Below are 22,094 nucleotides of genomic sequence, written 5' to 3'. Positions count from 1 at the left end.
AAATCAATTTCTGATTTGGACGCCAATAAGGCTTTCAATTCGCAAATCGAAACTAAAACATGAACAGATCTTCCAACACCTACAGATATAAACACAACCAATACAACACACATGCTGTTTAATTCAGAATTTCACCTTAATCATTAATTAGGCATAATTAATCACGGATTGACGTTAGTCATGGGTCGGGGTTGTTACAGTTCGAGGTAGGAAAAAAACTAGGATTTGGCTGCTAGAGGTGGTGATTGTGGTTGGAGTCGTCGGTAAAGGGGTTGCTGGTTGGGGTAGAGGAGTTGGATAGGAGGTCGTCGGTAGGGATAGGGTCAAGAAACTAGGTCGTGGTAGTGGGAGTGGTGGGAGTTGCTGGAGAGGGGTTGGGTGAAGAATGGAGTGGTTCGATGATGGTGGTGGACTGGTAGAGGTGATGGTAATAGAATGAGAGTGTAATGAAAAAGTTTTCAAAGTTTGAGGGTGTAAGGTATTTTTGGTAATTTTAGATAAGAATAAAAATGCAATAAAAGAAATAAAACTAAAAGGTGTAAAGAGTTGAAAGGGTGGTGTAAGTAGTATTACCCTAAAAAAGTGGGAGCAAATAGTCTATTAGTTATTTTTATTCACCAAAAAAAAAATTATAAAAAAAATTTATATTCTTATATAAAATTCATACAAAAAATTTGACAAGATGTAGCATTGCTATTATTGTAAATAAATCCATTATCAATGGTGTTTTATTTTGAAATGAAATGTTAAGTCACATTATTATGTATGCATTTTTTGTTTGTATAACATTCACTACAAAAAAAATTATTTTTTGCGATGGCAAAACGCCGTTACAAATACCCCAAACGCCGTCTCAAAAGGTTTTTGCGACGGTAAAATAGCTTTTTGCGGCCTTTGTTTTTGCAACGGGAAAATGCCTTTTTTGCGACGGCAATTTTCTATCGCCAATAATGGATGAAATATGAGTTTTTTGCGACGGCACAGTATTGCCGTCGCTAAAAGGGTTTTTTGTGACGGCAAAAATACCGTCGCCAAAAGTGTCGTAGCTAATGACTATTGTCGACGACAATGATACCGTCGCTAAAGGCCTTATTTTTCAATTCAATTCCCTACCTTTTGCAACAGTATAGGTGCCGTCGCAAAAAGCCTGGTTCAATTTACTTTTTGAGACGGGGTGTTCTGCCGTCTCAAAAAAAATTAAAAAAAAAACCTGTATTAAAATTATTAAAAATATGAAAATAACCTGTATTAAATGAAAAATAACTAAAAAAAAAAATCAATAATTACATGATAATATAAAAAGTCCAGTATATAAATAAAAATTCATCCATAATTAAAATATTTTTGCATTCAGAACAATACATCAACAAAATTATCCAATGTATAATGTTGCATAATACATATATAATGTTGTTCACAAATCTAAATAACATAAATCAAAAACAAAAGTTCCAATAGTGATTAGTGCCTTGGAGGCATTTGAATGCAACTCAACAGAGCCTTCATATGCCATAGCATGTTCCAGTAGCAAACACATATTCTGCACTGAAGGCCAATACTCCAGAATTCTTTCTACTGTCCTGTATTGTTCTGCATCTGCCTCAAAGCATTTCAACAGAAATTTGATCATAGCCACATATGTTTTTGAAGGGAAAAGAAGCTTTGCCTCCCTCATTTCTGTGGCCTCTAGTAATGCTGGCTGTTGTTTAAGAATATAATCTAGCATATCTCCAAGTTTTGGGTATTTAAGATTGTTATAGTCACCAACAGCTCCCCTTTGACCTTCACCAGGAAACAAACCTTCAACTGCCATTTCCCTACAAAATATCAGTCGACAATCATGCACAAAACAATAAAACAATTTATAAGCATTGACCAAATTTAGGGTTCATCACTAATTAAATAAAAATTGAATTGTGTCAATTGCGATTTGAAGAAAAGAATGTCAATACTACTGACTTTATTTTATTACTGGGGGACTTAAGTAGTATTATAAAAAAAACTAGTCAACAACATATAGAACAGAAAAATTTCTAACCCAAAATATAGAACAAAAAAATAAATATGGGTCAGTTACACTTTTCACCCTTATAGTTTGACTCAAAATTCACTTTCATTAGAGAGAGAGAGAGAGAGAAAGAGAGAGATTTCTTGATGGCAATCTCTTCCCCAAGTCAGATTCTTTGTATAGTTTCACCAGCTTTGCCATGATAGCTCTGTTCACATTTCTTGATGCCACTTCAGGAGTGATAGTAACCTGCAAGCAATATAATACACACGTATATGACACAGCAATAAGAACAATTTTTTAAAAACAAAATCTCATAAATGCTATTAAGCAAAGGACAAACATAAAGCCTTCCCCATTAAATTTTATTTGCAAGTGACAGAAAGTATAAGAAGAAAACAACACACCACAAACATAGGCTATGTTACAATCACAAGGGTTATAGGGCTTGATTTTATGGAGCTTGAATCCATGTGTCCTGTCACTCCTTGGGCTTTTAAAATAGTTCAGCTCATCTCACGTTGATATACAAGAATCAGTATCCAATTTCATTCACTGATATAACAAATCCATATTTAGCCTACTTCCTACCCTATCAACCCTTACTTAAAAAGACATTGATGCAATAAACTAGGAAAAAAAAAAAAGCACTCACGAATAGCATCAACATAACAAAATCAAACGAGCAATCTGCAATTTAGTAGAACGTCAAGGATTAGAAACAAGTATTTCATAAACCAAGTTTGCCTCAATAGTAACACATGAAACTCAGAAAGTTTAAAGCATATACCATATGCACAGTAAATGAAGATTGGTATTTTCTGAGCTCTCTTCCTACAAGCCCACCAGACCGCGGATTCAATTTCATGTGGCTGAGGAGCCCTCGTATCCCAAGTTGGAATGCACAAATATGCATGTCCTAAAAACTCCAAATTCCTAGGCAATTCACAAGTACAATCAACAATAGCAGGGTTACCAGGAGGCAATTTTTCAGGTGAGTAAGGCCAACCTCCAACATACAAACCTTCACAAATTTCACTGTAAGGAGCTTCCCCACTCCATAATCTTTGCAACACTGAGAAACCTCGGACAAAATACAGATATGGACTGAACATAATCAATGACCAAATTGGAAATGTCCCATTTGGGTTTTTACCCAAAAGCATTGGAAGATTAAGAAGTGGGTGAGAAGCAATTGAGAGCAACATAGACACCAAAGAGGCATATAATAAGGGCAGTGACAACAATGTGAAGCCAAGGGTTCTAAGGTATGCAAATGCCAAGAGCAGAAATGTTGCCTTCATTGCTATCAGCACAGATAAACCAAAATCCATGTTTTTTCTTGACTCAAAATACAAGATTGAAACTAAAAATTTGGTTCAGATTTGATTATTTTCAAATATCAACAGTATGAGAAATTTGTAGTAATTTCTCAACATGCCAAGAACAGAACTGTTGGTTTCATTGCTATTAGCACAGATAAACCAAAACCCATATTTTTTCTTGACCCAAAATCCAAGATTGAAACCAAAAAACTGGTATCAGATTTGATAATAGCTAGAAGGGTTTCAACAGTATTGAGCAAAGGACAAACATAAAGCCTTCCCGGTTAAATTTTATCCGCAAGTGACAGAAAGTATAACAAGAAAACAACACACCACAAACATACTGAATGTCAGCTAAAGGGCCCCAACCCAATTGTTATGTCACAGTGAGAAAGGCAGAAATAAATTAAAAATTTTGCTGCAGTGTATTATTTAACACAAATGTTTAATGTAAAACCCATCATCACTTACATCATACTGGTTCAAGTCCTTGTCTGGTAACTCTGCAAAGAAATGGTTAGCCTTGACAACACATTTTGTAGGGAAATGGCACTTGAATTATTCAAGACTGCATTGTGTACTAAAAATACCTAGAAACGGAGAAGAGGAACACATGTCAGCAAGATGACCAACAATAAAAGATTACATATACGGAAAATAATTCATATAATGCACCAAGTTTCACACGCAAAGTAAAGAGGGTACACATTAAAACCCAGTCTTTATTGCAGACCATAACCATTTAACATTCTCTTTCCAAAATAGAAAACCAAGCCTCTCACATTTCATTCAACAACTCAACCAAAAATACACTCAACCAGAAAATAATAATAAAAAAACAAAAAACTTAAAAACTCGACACCCAAAAACAAGAGTTGCAGTAAATGCGGAAGAAAAGAAGAAGAACCATGAATGGAGAAGGCAAAGATTGTAGCAAACCAAATATATATATGATTTTACACATACATGTAGATAAACAAGTGTGTGCTTGATATCTCTTGTTAAATTTTTGCTGCAAATCTCAAATACCAAAATAGTCAGCACCAACAGATCTCATAACAGGCAGGGGAAAATGGCATTGATTTCCCGACACAACATATTAATACAAAATGAGCAAAAATCGATTTGAAAACTCAAAATCAATAGATATATATAAACCTTATAGCGTTCTACTTGATCACCGAGAAAACATACGAAATAAAATAGAACTTAAAATCCAAACAAATGCGCAGTTTTTTTCCTCATTTTTCTTTCTTTCCAACTGTTTCCCAGGCAATCAAGCAACACAGGAATTATGTAGTATTGTTTCACAACTAAAGCAAATCAGAGTACGAGTTATTATTATTATTATTAATAAAAATGTGAAGAGCAGAACCACAAGGCAACTGATCTGAAACACCACCGAGAGACGAATCCGAAAATGACTTGGAAGCCCTAAAATTTCAAACTTAAAAAATTGAAGTGTCAGCAAAAATTCAAATACATTCAGATCAATAATCCCCAACCTAACATTAACGACATAACGACCCAATCCATAAAACTAAAAAAACCAAACCCAATAAAAATCATATATGGAGATAGAGAGATGCAAAAGAATGAGTACCTTTGGGGGTCCAGGACTGATCGGACGATTTGGAAGAGAGAAGATCAAGCTTGCCTTCAGCCATGAGATTGTCGATAAGTCAGGGAGTTTGGTGAGAAGATCGAGAGCATGGAATTTCTAGATTGCACTCCTTAGCTCAAGACTTGAATACAAAGTTGAAATTCAGATCCTCTGGACCAAAAACTGAAGGGAACTTGTACAAACTTACAAAACATGGTGAATTCAAAAGCATTTTGCAAAATCAAGCCCAAAAGCTTTGCCAATTGAATTAAACCAAACTTGTAATGGTGAAAATCATAACATTACACATCATGCATGTAAAGATGCAAGTTTAAAGCTTTCAAAACATGATCAAATGAGACAAATTGATGGAAAACAAGATGAATTCTCAAAACTAAGGTAGAATGATAACATGCATAGGAGAATTCTTTGAAAACTTCCTCAAAGTGCCATGATATAGACATGCATGCATGGTATGATCTATGTTTTTTCATTTTAGCTCAATTCTAGCATTACACAACTTAATTTTTTGAATTCATGTGCTAAGTGACTCAACCCCAAAACTAGAAGGTTGTATTCTTACCTTAGATGATCAATTACACTTTAAATAGTTAATTGTTTGAAGTCCCAAGCTAAAACCTCCAAGTTCTCTAGCAAGTCCCTTGTTGATCACTTCCCTCTTGGTCTCTCTGTCTCTCTCTCTCTCTCTCTCTCACATTTGTAGGCTCAAGAGATGAGGAAATGAGTGTGTATATAATATTCTTGAGTGATTTTTTGGCCTTATATAGGCTTGATTAGAGAATATCATTAGTGGCTAATTAATTGCTATTAATTATTCTAATTTAATTCGTTCCGAATCGAATCTTAATTATACCTACCATAAAATTCTAAAAATTCTAACTAACACATAATTCAAGTCAATTTCGCGATCGGATGCTAATAAGGCCTTCAATTCACAAAACAGAATAGAATGACAAACATATATTTCTACGATAGACAGATAGAAATACAAATACAGTCATACACACATGCAAATAAATTCAGAATGTTATCTTAATTCTTCTTAGGCATAATTAATCATGGATTAAAGACTAATCACAGGTCGGGGTTGTTACAGATACAACATACGCAATACGTCATATTCTCAAAACATATGGAATGCTTATATTGAATCCATGTTTCCAAACATTCCATAACATATACAATGTTCTTATGTTTTAAAACATATACAATGTTTTTACATTTCATTAGCATAATCAAAATCTTAATACAAATTCAAACATCAACAAATAAGTCCGGATATTTATCTTGGACTTCCAATTCACGCTCACAAGTTGCTTCCTCAACCCGTGGTGTCTCCACAATACCTTAACCAAGGGAATCGTCTTGCCTTGCAAAACTTGGTCTCGGGTATCCAAGACTCTCACCGGTCTCTCCTCATACGAGGTATCCTCATTTACCTCTAAGTCGGTCCACTCCAACACGTGCGATGGATCCGACTTATATTTTCGAAGCATGCTAATATGAAACACATCATAAACCCCAGAAAGCTGTGGCGGTAATGCCGGACAGTAAGCCACTTCCCCGATCCGATCAAGGATCTCGAAAGGCCCAATAAACTGAGGGGACAACTTCACACTCTTTCCGAATCTCATTAAACCCCGCCTAGGTGATATCTTCAAGAACACATGGTCTCCCACATCAAAAGACAAGGGTCTCCTCCCATGGTCGGCATAACTTTTCTGACGACTCTGAGCCCTAATCAACCTTTTATGGATAAGTGCCACTTTCTTCGTTGTTTTCCGAACCAACTCTGGACCCAACAAAGGTGTATCACCCACCTCGGCCTAACACACTGGAGATCTATACGGTCGGCCATACAAGGCCTCAAATGGTGCCATACCAATACTCGATTGGAAATTATTATTATAAGCAAACTCCACTAAGGGCAAGTGCCTCTCCCACGACCCCTTGAAGTCAAAGAGTGCGATAACCCAACCCGCACTATGCTTAATTATATATGTGATTATGTGTTTGATATGAATTTGCAAGTTTAAGTATGGGAAATATGTGAATTTGGAAAAATATCTATTGAAAGTAGGAATATGTGTTGCAATTAGAACTTTGAACTGGAATTGGGAGCCATAGAGGCGCGATAAACAAAAACTGACTTCATATCTATGATTAGCATGATTTTTAGAGCCTTTGGTGAGATTTTGAAAAATTTCGATTCGTAATGATTAAATTGGAATTTTTTTTTAAAAAAAAGCTAAGTCACATATATGTTGGCCTCTTGTGTTCCTTTTTGTGCTGGAGAGCTTTATAGTGTGAGTTAGAGAGAGAGGAAGAAGATGAAGCTAGGGATTTGAAGGAAATCAGGGGGCAAACCATAGATTTGAACCAAGGTCGAGTGCCGGAGACAACACCGTAAGACCAAATGCGCGGTGAGTAGTAATATAGTACACATATATTCTCTGTTGCGTATCTTGAACCATGAACGGTGATTGATGCCAACATTATGAATTGATTGGAAATGATGAAACTTCATTGATATTATATGACATGTGCTAAATGATTGGGCCCGAGGCCTCTTATTAAATAATTGGGCCTGAGGCCGTTGGATAAATGATTGGGCCTGAGGCCGCTTGATAAATGATTGGGCCTGAGGCCACTTGTTAAATAATTGGGCCCGAGGCCGCTTGATAAATGATTGGGCCCGAGGCCGCTTGTTATATGATTGGGCTCGAGGCCGCTTGATATATGATTGGGCCTAAAGCCGTTTGGCTTATATGATTATGGATATTGAGAGAACCTTATGATCATCAACTTACACTATTTTACTGCATTATTACTCATTGAGCTTCGCTCACCCAATTTTATGTATGCACATGTAGGTGATCAGCAGCATGGAGCACAACCCTAGAGTCAGCTTCAGGAGCCTTTTGTGACCCAATCGAGCCATGCCTCCGAGATAGAGTTTTGTCTTGGCTCATACCACACTTTGACCCTATTATGTGTTTGCTTTCATGGTCTTGGGTTGTAAACATTGTGTATGATTTTCCTTTGGCTCTTATATTTTTGATGGGCATGTATTTGTATAATTGTGTTACGTGGTTAACCCTATGATTTTGGTCATGATTGGCACAGCTCAATGGACTTCTATTTATTACATGCTTCCATTTATGGCCCCATTAGCATAAATATTTTGTATGATCGTTTGAGGCCTTCAGTAATCTACGGATTACTGGCCGATTATCACCCAAACTTTTAGGGACAAGTTCGGGTCATGACAGAGTGGTATCAGAGCACGAGTTAATATCTCACACATGAGTCCATATGAGCAATAAGAAGTCTAGAAAAGTTTTAAGTTGTATCCATAATGTATTCACATCGGGTATGACATGGAAATGTACATTTGTATATGCGACTTATGTGCATATTATCTATGAAAGTTATAATGCATGTTCCTCAGATCATGGTGAGAACAAGGGCGGAAGATGGGGAGGATTCGACCTCCACACGACTTGATAGGATAGAGGCAATGATTATGGAAATGGCAGAGGCTTTTAGACAACAGCAACAACAACCACCACTGCCACCAATACCAGTACCACCATCTGTAGTGCAAGACCATCAAGCTGATGATCGAACCATTGCTCTCACAAAGGAATTTAAGAAGATGAAACCGCCAATGTTCAAAGGAGGTATTGATCCAGTAAAGACGGAGGTTTGGGTGCTTGGTATCGAGAAATTATTTGAAGTCTTTCCATGCACGGAGGCACAAAAGTCTTGCTAGCTGCCTTTACACTGGAGGATGAGGCGCGCCGTTGGTGGATGCTTATCCGAGAAGGACATCAATGGATGAATTCGGCCCAATTTTTGAAAATCTTCTATGAGAAGTACTTCCCACAGAGTATCCGAGACAAGAAGGTGGCGGAGTTTGAAAACTTGAAGCAATGGAACAAGACAGTGGCGGAGTATGAGGCGCAATTTACCGAATTAGCCTGTTTTGCACCGTACATGGTTGATACGGACTACAAAAAAGCGAGGAAATTTGAGGGAGGTCTCCGAGACTCCATTATAGGTAAGATTAATGTATTGCAAGTATAGAAATATGTGGATGTATTGGATAAGGCCATTATAGCGGAAGGTAACCAAGTTAACCGCAACTAGTACTCGGATTGGAAAGGCAAAAGGCAGGGTTCCAATATGCACAAAGGGTCGGCATCCTCGCAAAATAAGAAGCAAAATTTGGGAACTTCCAACACTGCAGGGTCTAACCGTGATTCACCACCAACTTGCTCGGAATGTGGAAAGAAGTATCGAGCGGTTTGTCATCGAGCATCAAGAGCTTGCTTCAAGTGTGGGAAAATGGGACACATGATGAGAGATTGTCCTATGTTTGGGCAGCAAAAAGGGAATAGGCCAACTGCTAGTTCAGTTGGATCCACTCCTATAACAAAGACCCCGGCAAGGCCTACTACTTCTCGAGATAATGTTAGGCAAGGAAGAGTCTTTGCTCTTGTTCCGCATGATGTCCAAAATTCCGATGCTGTGGTTTCAAGTACGCTTTTCATCAATGGCCAACCTGCTCATGTGCTACTTGATTCAGGTTCCACTCATTCCTTTGTTTCGAAAACCTTTGCTCCTAATTTGAATAGATCTATGGAACCCTTGAATTATGTGTTGTGTGTGTCTCTCCCATTTGGGGATTATATGTTTTGTGCTTCTATGTATTCGGCATGTGAGCTTTTACTTGGAGATATTTCATTATGTGCTAATTTGATGCCTCTTGACATGGTACACTTTGATGTAATTTTGGGAATGGATTGGTTAGCTAAGTATCATGCAACCATCAACTGTGTGTCCAAACAAGTTGTTTTCCGGCCACTGGGTCAAGAAGAGTTTACTTTTGTGGGACATGGAGTGGTCCCTCCACCCTTTTTGATATCGGCTATGAAAGCTTGTAAACTACTTCAGAAAGGTTGTAGGGGTTATTTGTGTAGCATTTTGCATGTAGAGACAAATGAGGTGGGTGTTGAAAATATTCAAATTGTTAGTGAGTTTCCGGATGTATTTCCAGAAGAATTGTGTCACGACCCAAACCCGCCCCTGTAGGTTTAGCACCGTAACCGGCCAGTAATTCATGGATTACCAAAGGTCTCTGAAGATTTTAGCAAATAATAAGGGGCTGCGGAAGCAATAATACAAAATAGACGAGGTCCAATGAGCTGTGATAACGTACATAGCATGAAACATTTCAAAACTTATATATATACATAAACATGCCAATCTAAGGACACCAATATTTACAAAGTATTACATCCCAAGACCTGTCTTTACAAAACACATACAGAGACTAGCATGAATACAAAAAACAACCATAGCATTAGACTTCGACCGGAACCTCCTCAGGAGGCGCAACAGTTGGCTGACAAAACAGAACAGAAGGCCATCAACTCTGGCCCTGGTTACACTTCGGCTCACCTACATTCATAATATAAACTGTGAGCGAAAGCCCAATGAATAATTACAGAGTAAAGGGGTGGTATGAATGATGTCCAGCACAAGTTAGAATCCAGTAATTAAATCAGAACATATTCAGACTTCAAAACAGAAATAGATTTAGATACACACTCATGTTCATATTCAGATTTTGCATAAGATCATACGTGGTACACCCATTAGCTATCAAATCAATTTGGTCTAGAGACCCACATGCATAGTTGCTACCAACGACCATAAAGGTCCATATCTTACGCGCAAGTAGCCATGGTATTGTTACCCCCAGGCAAGGGCCACGTGCAGATTGGCCGCGGTATTGTTACCCCTGGGCGAGGGCCATGTGCAGATTGGCCGCGGTATTGTTACCCCCGGGCGAGGGCCACGTGAACTAAGGGTGCCACAAATACTTTTTAGAAAATTGGATATTCATTCATAACTTGTAAGATAGCATTTTAGAAAACAGATCATACTATACCAGTTAGAAAATACTTAAGTTAAACATAACTTTACAGAGTTACTACTCACAATGGGCCTTGAGATGGACAGACGGAGTAAACTTGGTCAACGGTACGTGGCACGTGACCTACACAACACATAACAGATGCACACTTGAAACACACGTTCTAATTGTACAACATTTATTTCGTTGGCTCTTAGTGTGTTTCTAATCTCTTATCCTCATTATGGGGTCTTAAACATGGCCTAGGAATGCCTAAGATGGAATGAGGATGCAAGAATGCATTGAAAACCATTTCTCAAATTTTGCTGAAGATAAGGTCCACGCTCGAGCGTGGCTTTCTCCACTCGAGCGGACATGCAGAAAACGAAGCCTCGCTCGAGCGTGGACTTCCCCGCTTGAGCGAACTGCAAACTCATGAAAAAGTGTTGGATGTGCGAAATTCACACTGGACGGGCGCTCGACCCCCGCTCGAGCGTATAACACAGACCCTCGCTCGAGCGTGGCTTCCCCCGTTCGAGCGGACTGCAAAACATACAAACTTCTGGGTATACGGATTTCACGCTCGAGCATGACTCTCGCCGCTTGAGCAGAAATGCATGTACTCAAGCTTTACACTCGAGCATGAAAGTCCCCGCTCGAGCGTGGGTCAAATTTCTGGAAAATCCAGATTGACCTCCAAACATGAAATTCGACCTTCAACCATCCAAAACTCATTTTTCTGGGCCAAATCTTTGGAAAACACTTGGTAACCCATAAACAACATGTTTGAATAATCATTTCAAGAAATCATGGCCCAAGAGCAACCTAATTTGTGCAAAAACTCAACATGAACTTTATGAACATGCTATTAATTCAACATGCAAGAACCTCTTTGAATTCAAACCCTCCAAAACATAACCAAACTTGATAAATTGTTAGGAAACATGGTGAATTCTCAAAACATAGATGAAATGAACACATGCATGAAAGTAACCTTTGAAACCATGCTTAATTTGTGAGGAAATACACATGCATGCATGGTATGGCCCATTTCTAGTACAATTCCCATATGAATTCACTTAATTCACTAATGATCTTGTTGAATCTAACTCAATTACTCAAAAGAGAGTTTATCCTAGAGGCTCCAATCTACAAAATGAAGGTTGAGGCTCTACAAATCTTCTTCAATTGCTAACAATCCTTAGCACCTCCTTGAATTTGAGCTAAATCTCTAAATCTTGGACCAATTCTTTTACTCTCACGTTTTTGGGTCTAAGAGGGCTCAAGAGTGTATGTAAAATGTAGAAGGGAGTGAGTGGGGGGGGGGTGTTATTGTGCTCAAAAGGGCCACTAAGGCTTTAATTAGGCCATTAAACAAAATGTGCTTAGCAAGGTTGATCAGTGGCATTAATTTAATCAAATTTAATCGTTTCGAACCGAATTTTAATTAAACTTACCATAAAATTCTATAAATCCTAACTAGCACATGTATCAAGTCAATTTCAAAATCGGGTGCCGATAAGGCTTTTAATTCGCAATTCAAAACAAAAACATGAACAGATATTTCTACGTCTAACAGATATAAACACAAAAATCATGCAATACTCATGCAAATTAGTTCCGAATCCTTCCTAAATTATTGTTAGGCTTAACTAAGCACGAATTAACGTTAATCTGGGGTCGAGGTTATTACAAATTGCCAGGGGACTTGATAGACCGTGAGATTGAATTTGTTATTGATATTGTACCGGGTACTCAACCTGTTTCCAAGGCTCCGTACAGAATGTCCCCGGCAGAAATGAAAGAACTGAAAATACAGTTGCAAGAATTGCTTGACAAAGGGTTTATCCGACCGAGTACATCGCCATGGGGCGCACCTGTTTGTTTGTGAAGAAGAAGGATGGGACCCTTCGGTTGTGTATTGATTACCGAGAACTTAATAAGGTAACACGAAAGAATAAATATCCTTTACCACGAATAAATGATTTGTTTGACCAATTACAAGGGGCACAAGTGTTGTCAAAGGTGGACTTGAGATCTGGGTACCATCAGTTGAAAGTCAAAGCAGAGGATGTTGAGAAGATCGCCTTTCGAACTAGGTACGGCCATTACGAATTTTTAGTCATGCCATTTGGGGTTACGAATGCACCGGCAGCTTTTATGGATTTAATGAATCGGGTTTTCAAATCGTACTTGGATGAGTTTGTGGTGGTATTCATTGATGACATTCTTATTTATTCAAAGAGTAGTGAGGATCATAAAAGGCATTTGAGATTAATTCTTCAAACACTTAGGGATAAGAAGTTATACGCTAAATTGAAGAAGTGTGAATTTTGGTTAAATGAAGTTGTGTTTTTGGGATATGTAATTAACAAGGATGGTGTGTTTGTTGATCTGCAAAAGATAGAAGCTATTGTGAATTGGCCTGCTTCTATCAATGTTATAGAAGTACGCAGTTACATGGGTTTAGCGGGTTACTATCGAAGATTTGTTAAAGATTTTTCCAAGATTGCGGTGCCACTCACCCAGCTAACCCAAAAGGGTGTTCCATTCGAGTGGACAGAACAAAGAGAGTTCGCCTTTCAAGAATTAAAGACAAGACTCACGACAGCACCGGTCCTTGCCTTACCATCGGGTACCGAAGGGTTTGTGATTTATAGTGATGCATCTCATAAGGGTTTGGGGTGTGTGCTTATGCAGAATGGACGAGTAATTGCTTATGCATCTCGACAGTTGAAACCATATGAAAAGAATTATCCTACGCATGATCTGGAATTAGCTGCAGTGGTGTTTGCATTGAAGATTTGAAGGCAATATCTTTATGGAGCAACATGTGAAGTCTACACCGACCACAAGAGCCTCAAGTATTTTTTTACTCAAAAGGAGCTTAATATGCGACAAAGACGATGGTTAGAACATATCAAGGATTATGACTTGTAAATTCATTATCATCCAGGTAAAGCCAACACGGTGGCGGACGCCCTTAGCAGAAAGTCAACGGGAAACTTAGCATGTTTGCTTACGGAGCGGAATGAACTCTTACTTGACTAGGAAAGGATGGAGGTGGAAATTGTGCTACATGAACAGGATGGAATGTGGGCCACAATGACCGCACAACCGGCTATTGTTGAGGAAATTAAACGAAGGCAATTAGAGGATAAATTCCTCAAGAAGGTATATGATGAGTTGGAGGCAAAACCGAGACCGGGATTTTCTTTGGAAGCCCAAGTGTTGAAGTTTAAGGGAAGATTGTGTGTTCCTAATGTCCCCGAAGTTAAAAAAAGAGTCTTGGAAGAAGCTCATAAGTTCAGGTTTGCTATGTATCCCGGGAATACCAAAATGTACCAAGATCTCAAGTAAGCTTTTTGGTGGCCTAATATGAAGAGAGAAATTGCGGAATTCATTTCAAGGTGCCTTCAATGTCAACCAGTAAAACTGGAGCATCAAAGACCGACAGGGTTACTTCAACCTCTCCCTATTCCAGAATGGAAGTGGGAGCACGTAACTATGGATTTTATTGTGGGCTTACCCCGAACACCCCGAGGTATGGATTCTATATGGGTTGTTGTGGATAGATTGACTAAGTCTGCTCACTTTCTGCCTGTGAAGACTATTTATAATGCGGATAGACTTGCTACAATGTACATTGCTGAGATAATTCGATTGCACGGTGTTCTGGTTTCCATTGTGTCGGATAGAGATTCCAAGTTTGTGTCAAGATTGTGGCAAAGCTTACAAAAAGCATTTGGAATGGAGTTGAGATTTAGTACCGCATTTCACCCGTAAACCGATGGTCAATCTGAGAGGACCATACAGACGTTGGAAGACATGCTCCGAATGTGTGTTCTAGACTTCCGTGAAAGTTGGGAAACTTATTTACCTTTGGCAGAATTTGCTTACAACAACAGTTTCCACTCCAGCATTGGGATGGCACCATATGAAGCTTTGTATGGGAGAAGATGTCGAACTCCGATTTGTTGGACCGAGGTTGGGGATAGGTCATTGATTGGGCCTGGAAATTGTGCAAGTTACTACGGAAAAGATTCAAAACATCCAACAGAGATTGAAAACTGCTCAAAGCCGACAAAAGAGCTATGCGGATCAAAGAAGGAGAGACTTGGAGTTTGAAGTTGAGGATCATGTTTTTGTCAAAGTCACTCCAATAAAAGGGCACACAAGATTTGGGAAGAAAGGGAAATTATCACCCCGGTACATAGAGCCGTTTCAGATTTTGGAAAGACTGGGTCCAGTGGCTTGTCGGACTACTTTACCACCGGGCATGGAACAAGTGCACAATGTGTTTCACGTATCAATGTTGTGAGGCTACCTTCGGGACCCTTCTCAAGTTATTGACTATTATGAAGTTGTGCTAGATGACGATATGGCTTATGAAGAGAAACCCCTTCGAATCCTTGATCGACAAGTCAAGCAACTATGGAACAAGACTATCCCAATGGTAAAAATGAAATGGAGGGAACATCATGGGAATCAAGCCACTTGGGAGCGGGAAGAGGAAATACGACAACGATATCCGAAATTGTTTTCAACTTGAGGTAAACAAGTTTTGAGGACCAAACTTCCTAAAGGGGGGAAGACTGTGATAACCCAACCCGTACTATGCTTAATTATATATGTGATTATGTGTTTGATATGAATTTGCAAGTTTAAGTATGGAAAATATGTGAATTTGGAAAAATATCTATTGAAAGTAGGAATATGTGTTGCAATTAGAACTTTGAACTGAAATTGGGAGCCGTAAAGGCGCGATAAACAAAAACTGACTTCATATCTATGATTAGCATGATTTTTAGAGCCTTTGGTGAGATTACGATTCGTTATGATTAAATTGGAATTTTTTTTAAAAAAAGAAGCTAAGTCACATATATGTTGGCCTCTTGTGTTCCTTTTTGTGCTGGAGAGCTCTATAGTGTGAGTTAGAGAGAGAGGAAGAAGATGAAGCTAGGGATTTGAAGGAAATCAGGGGGCAAACCATAGATTTGAACCAAGGTCGAGTGCCGGAGAGAACGCCGCAAGACCAAATGCGCGGTGAGTAGTAATATAGTACACATATATTCTCTGTTGCGTATCTTGAACTATAAACGGTGATTGATGCCAACATTATGAATTGATTGGAAATGATGAAACTTTATTGATATTATATGACATGTGCTAAATGATTAGGCACGAGGCCGCTTGATAAATAATTGGGCCAGAGGCCGCTTGTTAAATAATTGGGCCTGAGGCCGTTGGATAAATGATTGGGCCTGAGGCCGCCTGATAAATGATTAGGCTTGAGGCCACTTGTTAAGTAATTGGGCCTGAGGCTGCTTGTTAAATAATTAGGCCCGAGGCCGTTTGTTAAATAATTGGGCCCGAGGCCGCTTGTTATATGATTGGTCCCGAGGCCGCTTGGCTTATATAATTATGGATATTGAGAGAAGCTTATGATCATCGACTTACACTGTTTTACTGCATTATTACTCATTGAGCTTCACTCACCCAATTTTATGTATGCACATGTAGGTGATCAGCAGCATGGAGCACAACCCTAGAGTCAGCTTCATGAGCCTTTTGTGACCCAATCGAGCCATGCCTCCGAGATGGAGTTTTGTCTTGGCTCACCCTATTATGTTTTTGCTTTCATGGTCTTGGGTTGTAAACATTGTGTACGATTTTCCTTTGGCTCTTATATTTTTGATGGGCATGTATTTGTATAATTGTGTTACGTGGTTAACCCTATGATTTTGGTCATGATTGGCACAGCTCAATGGTCTTCTATTTATTATATGCTTCCATTTATGGCCCCATTAGCATAAATATTTTGTATGATCGTTTGAGGCCTTCGGTAATCTACGGATTACTAGCCGGTTATGACCTAAACTTTTAGGGGCGGGTTCGGGTCATGACAAGGACACAACCTCAAAGCATATCCTTAAGGATCTGAATAGTACGCTCGGGTTGCTCGTCAGTCTGAGTGTGATACGCTGTGCTAAAAGTCAGTTTAGTGCCCAAGCCACTCTACAAGCTCTGTCACAACCAAGCTGTAAAACATGGATCTCTATCTGAAATAATCATAACACGGACTCCGTGCAACCTCACTATGTCCCTGATGTAAAGGTCGGCAAGGTAATCTACCGAGTCGCTTATGCGCATAGGAATAAAATACGCCGACTTAGTTAACCGGTCAATCACCACCCAAATGGCATAATTACCCCGTTGAGTCCTCAGAAGGCCAACAACAAAATCCATCGTGACACGCTCCCACTTCCACTCAGCTATAGGCAAGGGTTGCAACAAACCCGTTGGCCTCTGATGCTCGGCTTTTACTTGCTGACAAGTAAGGCACTTCGATACAAACACGGCTATATCCTTTTTCATACCCCTCCACCAAAACTGGAAACTAAGGTCGTGATACATCTTTGTGCCCCCTGGATGCACCGCAAGGCATGAATGGTGAAACTTTCGGAGTACTTCATCTCGGCAAGACTCCGGCACAAACAAACAGTTACGGTATCTCACACTCTAGTCGAAATACATAGTCAAGCCTCTTTCTACCTTTCCACTGGAGATCTTCTTTCGGAGGGATTACACCTCAAGGTCACCCCTCTACTCCTCTAACACTCGGTTCATAAGTGTAGGTTGTGCAACAACTAAAGACAAGGCTGCAGACACAACAGACTTGCTAATGTGCAAGTCAAACTGATTAAGAGAACCCAACATCTCCCATTCTCGGATGGTGATACAAGCTACACTGCTAATTGATTTCCTACTCAAAGCATTGGCCACAGCGTTGACCTTCCCCGGATGATAATGCAACTCGAAATTATAATCCTCTATGTACTCCACCCACCTTCTCTGCCTTAAGATCAAGTCCTTCTGTGTAAACAGATATTTCAGACTCTTGTGATCAGAAAACACCTCAAATCTCTCACCATACAGATAGTGCCTCCAAATCTTCAAGGCAAATATCACTGCTGCTAACTCTAGGTCATGGGTAGGATAATTCCTCTCAAGTGTCTTCAACTGTTGTGAGCTATAGGTTACTACCTTCCCCTCTTGCATCATTACACACCCAAACCTTCTCGTGAGGCATCACAATATACCGAATAGCCCAAACCCCTCTTTGGAATAATCAAGACTAGAGCAGTGATAAGTCTAACCTTAAGCTCTTGAAATGACTTCTCACAAGTCTCGCTCCACACAAATTTGATTCCTTTTCTCGTCAACCTAGTTAAAGGTGAGGCTAGCTTAGAGAAATCCTTCACAAACCGACGGTAATACGTGGCCAACCCCAAGAAACTACGAATTTCAAAAGCGTTCTTAGGTTGTGCCCAATCTTGCACTGCCTTTATCTTGGATGAATCTATAGTCACCCCATCCTCGGATACTACATGGCCTAACAACTTAACTTCCCTCAGCCAGAATTCACACTTTTCAAACTTAGTATACACCTTATGGGCTCTAAGCAACTCAAGCACCACTCACAAGTGTTCCTCGTGCTCCTCCTCAGAAGGTGAGTAAATCAAGATGTCGTCCACAAAGATAACCACAAAACCGTCTAGGAACTCACGGAAGATCTGATTCATCAAATCCATAAACACAGTTGGAGCATTGGTTAGCCCAAAAAGCATCACTAGAAACTTGTAATGGTCATCTCCATCTTCGTGGTATCCTCCTCCCTTATCCTCAACTGATGATAACCCGATCTCAGGTCTATCTTATAGAAGCAACAAGACCCCTTCAATTGATCAAACAAATCATTTATACGAGGCATTGGGTATTTGTTCTTAATAGTTACCCGGTTCAACTTCTGGTAGTCTATACAAAGTCGTAATGCTCTATCTTTCTTCTTAGCAAAAAGAGCCAACGCTCCCCAAAGTGAAGTACTAGGGCAGATGAAACCCTTATCTAGCAATTCCTGGAGTTGAATCTTCAATGCACTCAATTCAACAAGTGCGAATCTATACGGTACCATAGAAATCGGTGTCATGCCAAGCACTAAATCAATAGAGAACTTGATCTCTTGGTGAGGTGGTAAACTAATAAGATCTTCGGGAAAGACATTGGGGTATTCACAAACCACCATTGGCAACTCAACCTGGACTTCATCACATTCACTACTTAAGAAGCTAGCAAGAAGGCAACTAAGTTCACTTCGCTCACGTAGACCATATACTGGTGATAAGACTCTATTCACCCTGGTCTCCCAAGAAATAAAAGTAATCACAGCTCAAGGTACATACAGTAACCCTCTGACGGTAGCAATCTATAATAGCCCGGTATGACGAATATCAGTCCATACCCAAAATAACATCAAAACTAGACATGTTAGTCAATACAAATGCAAATGAAAGTCGACGATCGGCAACCTCTATGTCACAACCCCGACATCCCTATTTCAAAATAATTTCACCACCGATAGGTGACTCTACACAGATAGAAGATTCTAATTGAGCCAACTCTAACCTGAAAACCGATATAAATACAGACGAGGTAAAAGAATGGGATGCACCTGTATCAATCAATACATTGCAACTGAATTGCAAAACAAGAAGGTACTTCTCACTACAGAAGGAGCAAGTGCAAAATCTGGCACTGTAATAGCAAACACATGCCTTGTAGGCCTCTACTCAACCTGCTCACCCTTCGGAGCATAAGCTTGATGCACTGACTAAGCCGAAAAGGCTCCCTGATTGGCTCTCGAGGCCTATGCTGACTGTGCCGGCTGGTGGCTCTGTGCCTACCTTGAATTAGACGCACCAGATGTACCATCCAACTGTGGACAAAATCTCTTCGAATGCCTTGCCTTTCCACACTAATAACATTTGAGCGGTTGCCCTCTCCCTTGACTCTGGCCCTGAGAACGAGCCGAATATGATGCTGTTTGCTGCCCTCTTCCTCTCTGCGGGCAAGCTGGAGACTTGTGGCCCAACTGACCACACTTAAAACAAGTAAAATCTCCCTAGCCACCCTTCCCAGAACCCAAACTCGGTATTAGAAAAGTGGACCTTGACTAAGCTCTCTGGGACCGTTGGAGGATAGAACCCCTCTGCCTCTTATTGTCCACCTGATTATCCTGACTCCTTTTAGAGCCCTTCATCATCTCTTCCTCTGCCTGCATAATGGTTTCAAGGTGGGCCGCTACCTCCACAAGGCGCCCACAGTCTCTAATCATGGATCTGACCACTCTAAACATGAGCCCAGTCCTTAATCGCTTCTTAAACTCCAGACAATGGCGTTCCTCAGTTGCCATAAGCTCAGGAGCAAACATAGAGAGGCTAGTGAATGTGGCTTCAAACTCATCCACTGGTGTGTTCAACTGCACCAGCTTAGAAAACTGGTCTCTCAACTTCTCCCTAACTGTGGGAGGTAGAAACTTGTCTTGGAAGACGTTGACAAATGCCTCCCAAGTCACCCCAATGCGTCCACGCACATACTTCCACCATTGACCCGTATCCCCTTTCAGTTGGAAAGATGCCAAGGTCACCCTCAACTGGTCGTCCTCGATGCCAAGCATCTCGAACATCTTCACTATCTGTTCTAGCCACTCATCTACTTTTAGTGGCTCCTTGGGATCACCCAAAAACTCGTCCGAATTTGATCGGAAGAACTCTCTCTTCAAGAAAGATGGCCCTGCCTTAGCTACTTGGGCCTGGACTTGATTCTCAGCCCTGAGAATGTCCATGGATTGTCACAATGCTCCGGCCATTTCGCGAACTAAGGCATCCATGGCCTGTGGACCCACTGGTTTGGCCACATTGGCCTGACCAACTCCCTCCTCTTGTGCTGGAATATCATCCGGTATGGGCACCTTGTGCCTTCTAGGCCTACCACGCCTACCACCACCACCATGTCCTGACATTCTAATGAAGGTAACAAAAGAGGTTAGCACATTTACAGATGTGCCGAAACTAACTCACTTGCATCCTAATGCGTTGGACAACAGTAATTCACTCCATATAAGCACAGAGTCACATAAACACATACGAATTTCATTTCCAGATAATGACCGTCCTGCGACGTTGCTAGAGTTCTAATTAGAAACGATAGTGATCAGGTGTCTTTCCAATAGGACTATTAGAAACCCGTAGACTTAACCAACATCCTAGAAATTTAATTCTATACCTATATAATCACATAAGTATGTTATCACGTATGCACACAATACATACTAATGCCTTAACTAAGCGAGACAAAACCATTGTGGTAATAACCATTTTCCACGTACCCAAAGTATTCAAACCCGGTACGCTCTGATACCAAATTGTAACACCCCCAAAAATAATGCGATAAATCCAACCCATAAGCTGAGAATAATAAAAATGAAATACTTTCATTCATTAGAGTTCATTTACAAGAGTTAACACATGCGGTATACATTCATTAACGTTCATCCTGAATCTATAGCATGTATTACAATATTGAGAGAAATGAAACTAAACATATAGTCAGATACCCTATAGGCTTACATCTTTCCAAGTTATTGCTTGGTTACACAAAAGTGAGCCTAGCCCAATACAATTAAAGACCTTGGCTATACAAAATAATAAAACAAAATAAAGAAGCTCTTGCTCCCCAAAGGTCCCTCGAAGCTATTGTCTTGGCGGCGATATGTCACCAGTACCTAAAAATGGCTTTCCCGAATAGGGTGAGCCAAAACCCAATAGAAATAATTTAACACAGTATATGAGGTTTAGCAGAGATATAAGTACAATGCTTGTGACAAGATATTCACATTTGATAAAATCATAAAGTACCAAAGTTCGTATTTCAATTTATTAAAATCCATTCTTTTTAAGTCAATTTACCCTTTACAACTCATGAGCCAATTTCATATTCTTCCAACAACCAAAATGAGACTACAACTCAGTGGTTATCTAATCAACACAATTACCACACAAACACTTCAATCTGCCATTTTATGAAAATTTTGTCCGCGGGATCAGCACTTGTGTATACACAAAATTTTGGGACTTTCACCCTGGACACTCCGGCCAACTTAATTTCAAATAGTACTATCCTCTATCTCCTCCCAAATAATGGAGTACATCCCTTCTCTCCTTCAAAATATCATACATATACAATGTATTTAAACATAGTCATATTCAATGAAAACCAACATTAGATTAGTTTCAATTTACCTAATCCTCATGCAATTTCTACAATAATCAAAACTATCCTCCACCGATAGCCCAATACAATTATTTCTAAATA

The 22,094-nt window shown here is 39.7% G+C and overlaps 2 protein-coding genes across 9 annotated transcripts; one reads left to right on the top strand and one right to left on the bottom strand.

Moving 5' to 3' along the window:
- Positions 1-1,309: 1,309 nt before the first annotated feature.
- LOC114293790 (protein argonaute 10) lies at positions 1,310-5,050 on the bottom strand. Of its 8 annotated transcripts, none has more exons than XM_082870209.1 (4): positions 4,937-5,050; positions 2,799-3,923; positions 2,664-2,698; positions 1,310-1,817 (listed from the first exon to the last, which is right to left on the bottom strand). In XM_082870209.1, exons 2-4 carry the CDS (start codon positions 3,340-3,342, stop codon positions 1,803-1,805), a joined length of 594 nt encoding a protein of 197 aa, XP_082726335.1. In that variant the 5' UTR covers positions 3,343-3,923; positions 4,937-5,050; the 3' UTR covers positions 1,310-1,802. The 8 variants fall into 8 exon arrangements, 4 of the variants coding, with proteins under 4 accessions (XP_082726335.1, XP_082726336.1, XP_082726337.1 ...); XM_082870210.1 differs by having other exon boundaries at positions 2,799-3,836; positions 4,937-5,048; XR_014330341.1 differs by lacking the exon at positions 2,664-2,698 and adding an exon at positions 2,087-2,257 and having other exon boundaries at positions 1,312-1,817.
- Positions 5,051-13,937: 8,887 nt separating this feature from the next.
- Positions 13,938-14,666, top strand: LOC145791794 (uncharacterized). The gene is made up of 2 exons (XM_082872234.1): positions 13,938-14,191; positions 14,456-14,666. Exons 1-2 carry the CDS (start codon positions 13,938-13,940, stop codon positions 14,664-14,666), a joined length of 465 nt encoding a protein of 154 aa, XP_082728360.1.
- The last annotated feature ends 7,428 nt before the right edge of the window (positions 14,667-22,094 follow it).

The sequence above is a fragment of the Camellia sinensis genome, chromosome 5, assembly GCF_055761805.1.
Source record: "Camellia sinensis isolate YWXY chromosome 5, ASM5576180v1, whole genome shotgun sequence".
Lineage (NCBI taxonomy): Eukaryota > Viridiplantae > Streptophyta > Magnoliopsida > Ericales > Theaceae > Camellia > Camellia sinensis.
The sequence above is the reverse complement of the archived record's forward strand: the minus strand, read 5'-3'. Positions and strand labels throughout refer to the sequence as shown.

What these genes read in the sequence shown, in the direction of transcription:
- LOC114293790 (XM_082870209.1), bottom strand. Translation starts at nt 3,342, where the DNA reads ATGGATTTTGGTTTATCTGTGCTGATAGCAATGAAGGCAACATTTCTG. An exon ending in CTTCATTTACTGTGCATATG is followed by an intron (nt 2,699 to 2,798) that starts GTATATGCTTTA and finishes ACTAAATTGCAG; the next exon opens with ATTGCTCGTTTGATTTTGTT.
- LOC145791794 (XM_082872234.1), top strand. Translation starts at nt 13,938, where the DNA reads ATGGAGGTGGAAATTGTGCTACATGAACAGGATGGAATGTGGGCCACA. An exon ending in GAAGAAGCTCATAAGTTCAG is followed by an intron (nt 14,192 to 14,455) that starts GTTTGCTATGTA and finishes TGTTGTGGATAG; the next exon opens with ATTGACTAAGTCTGCTCACT.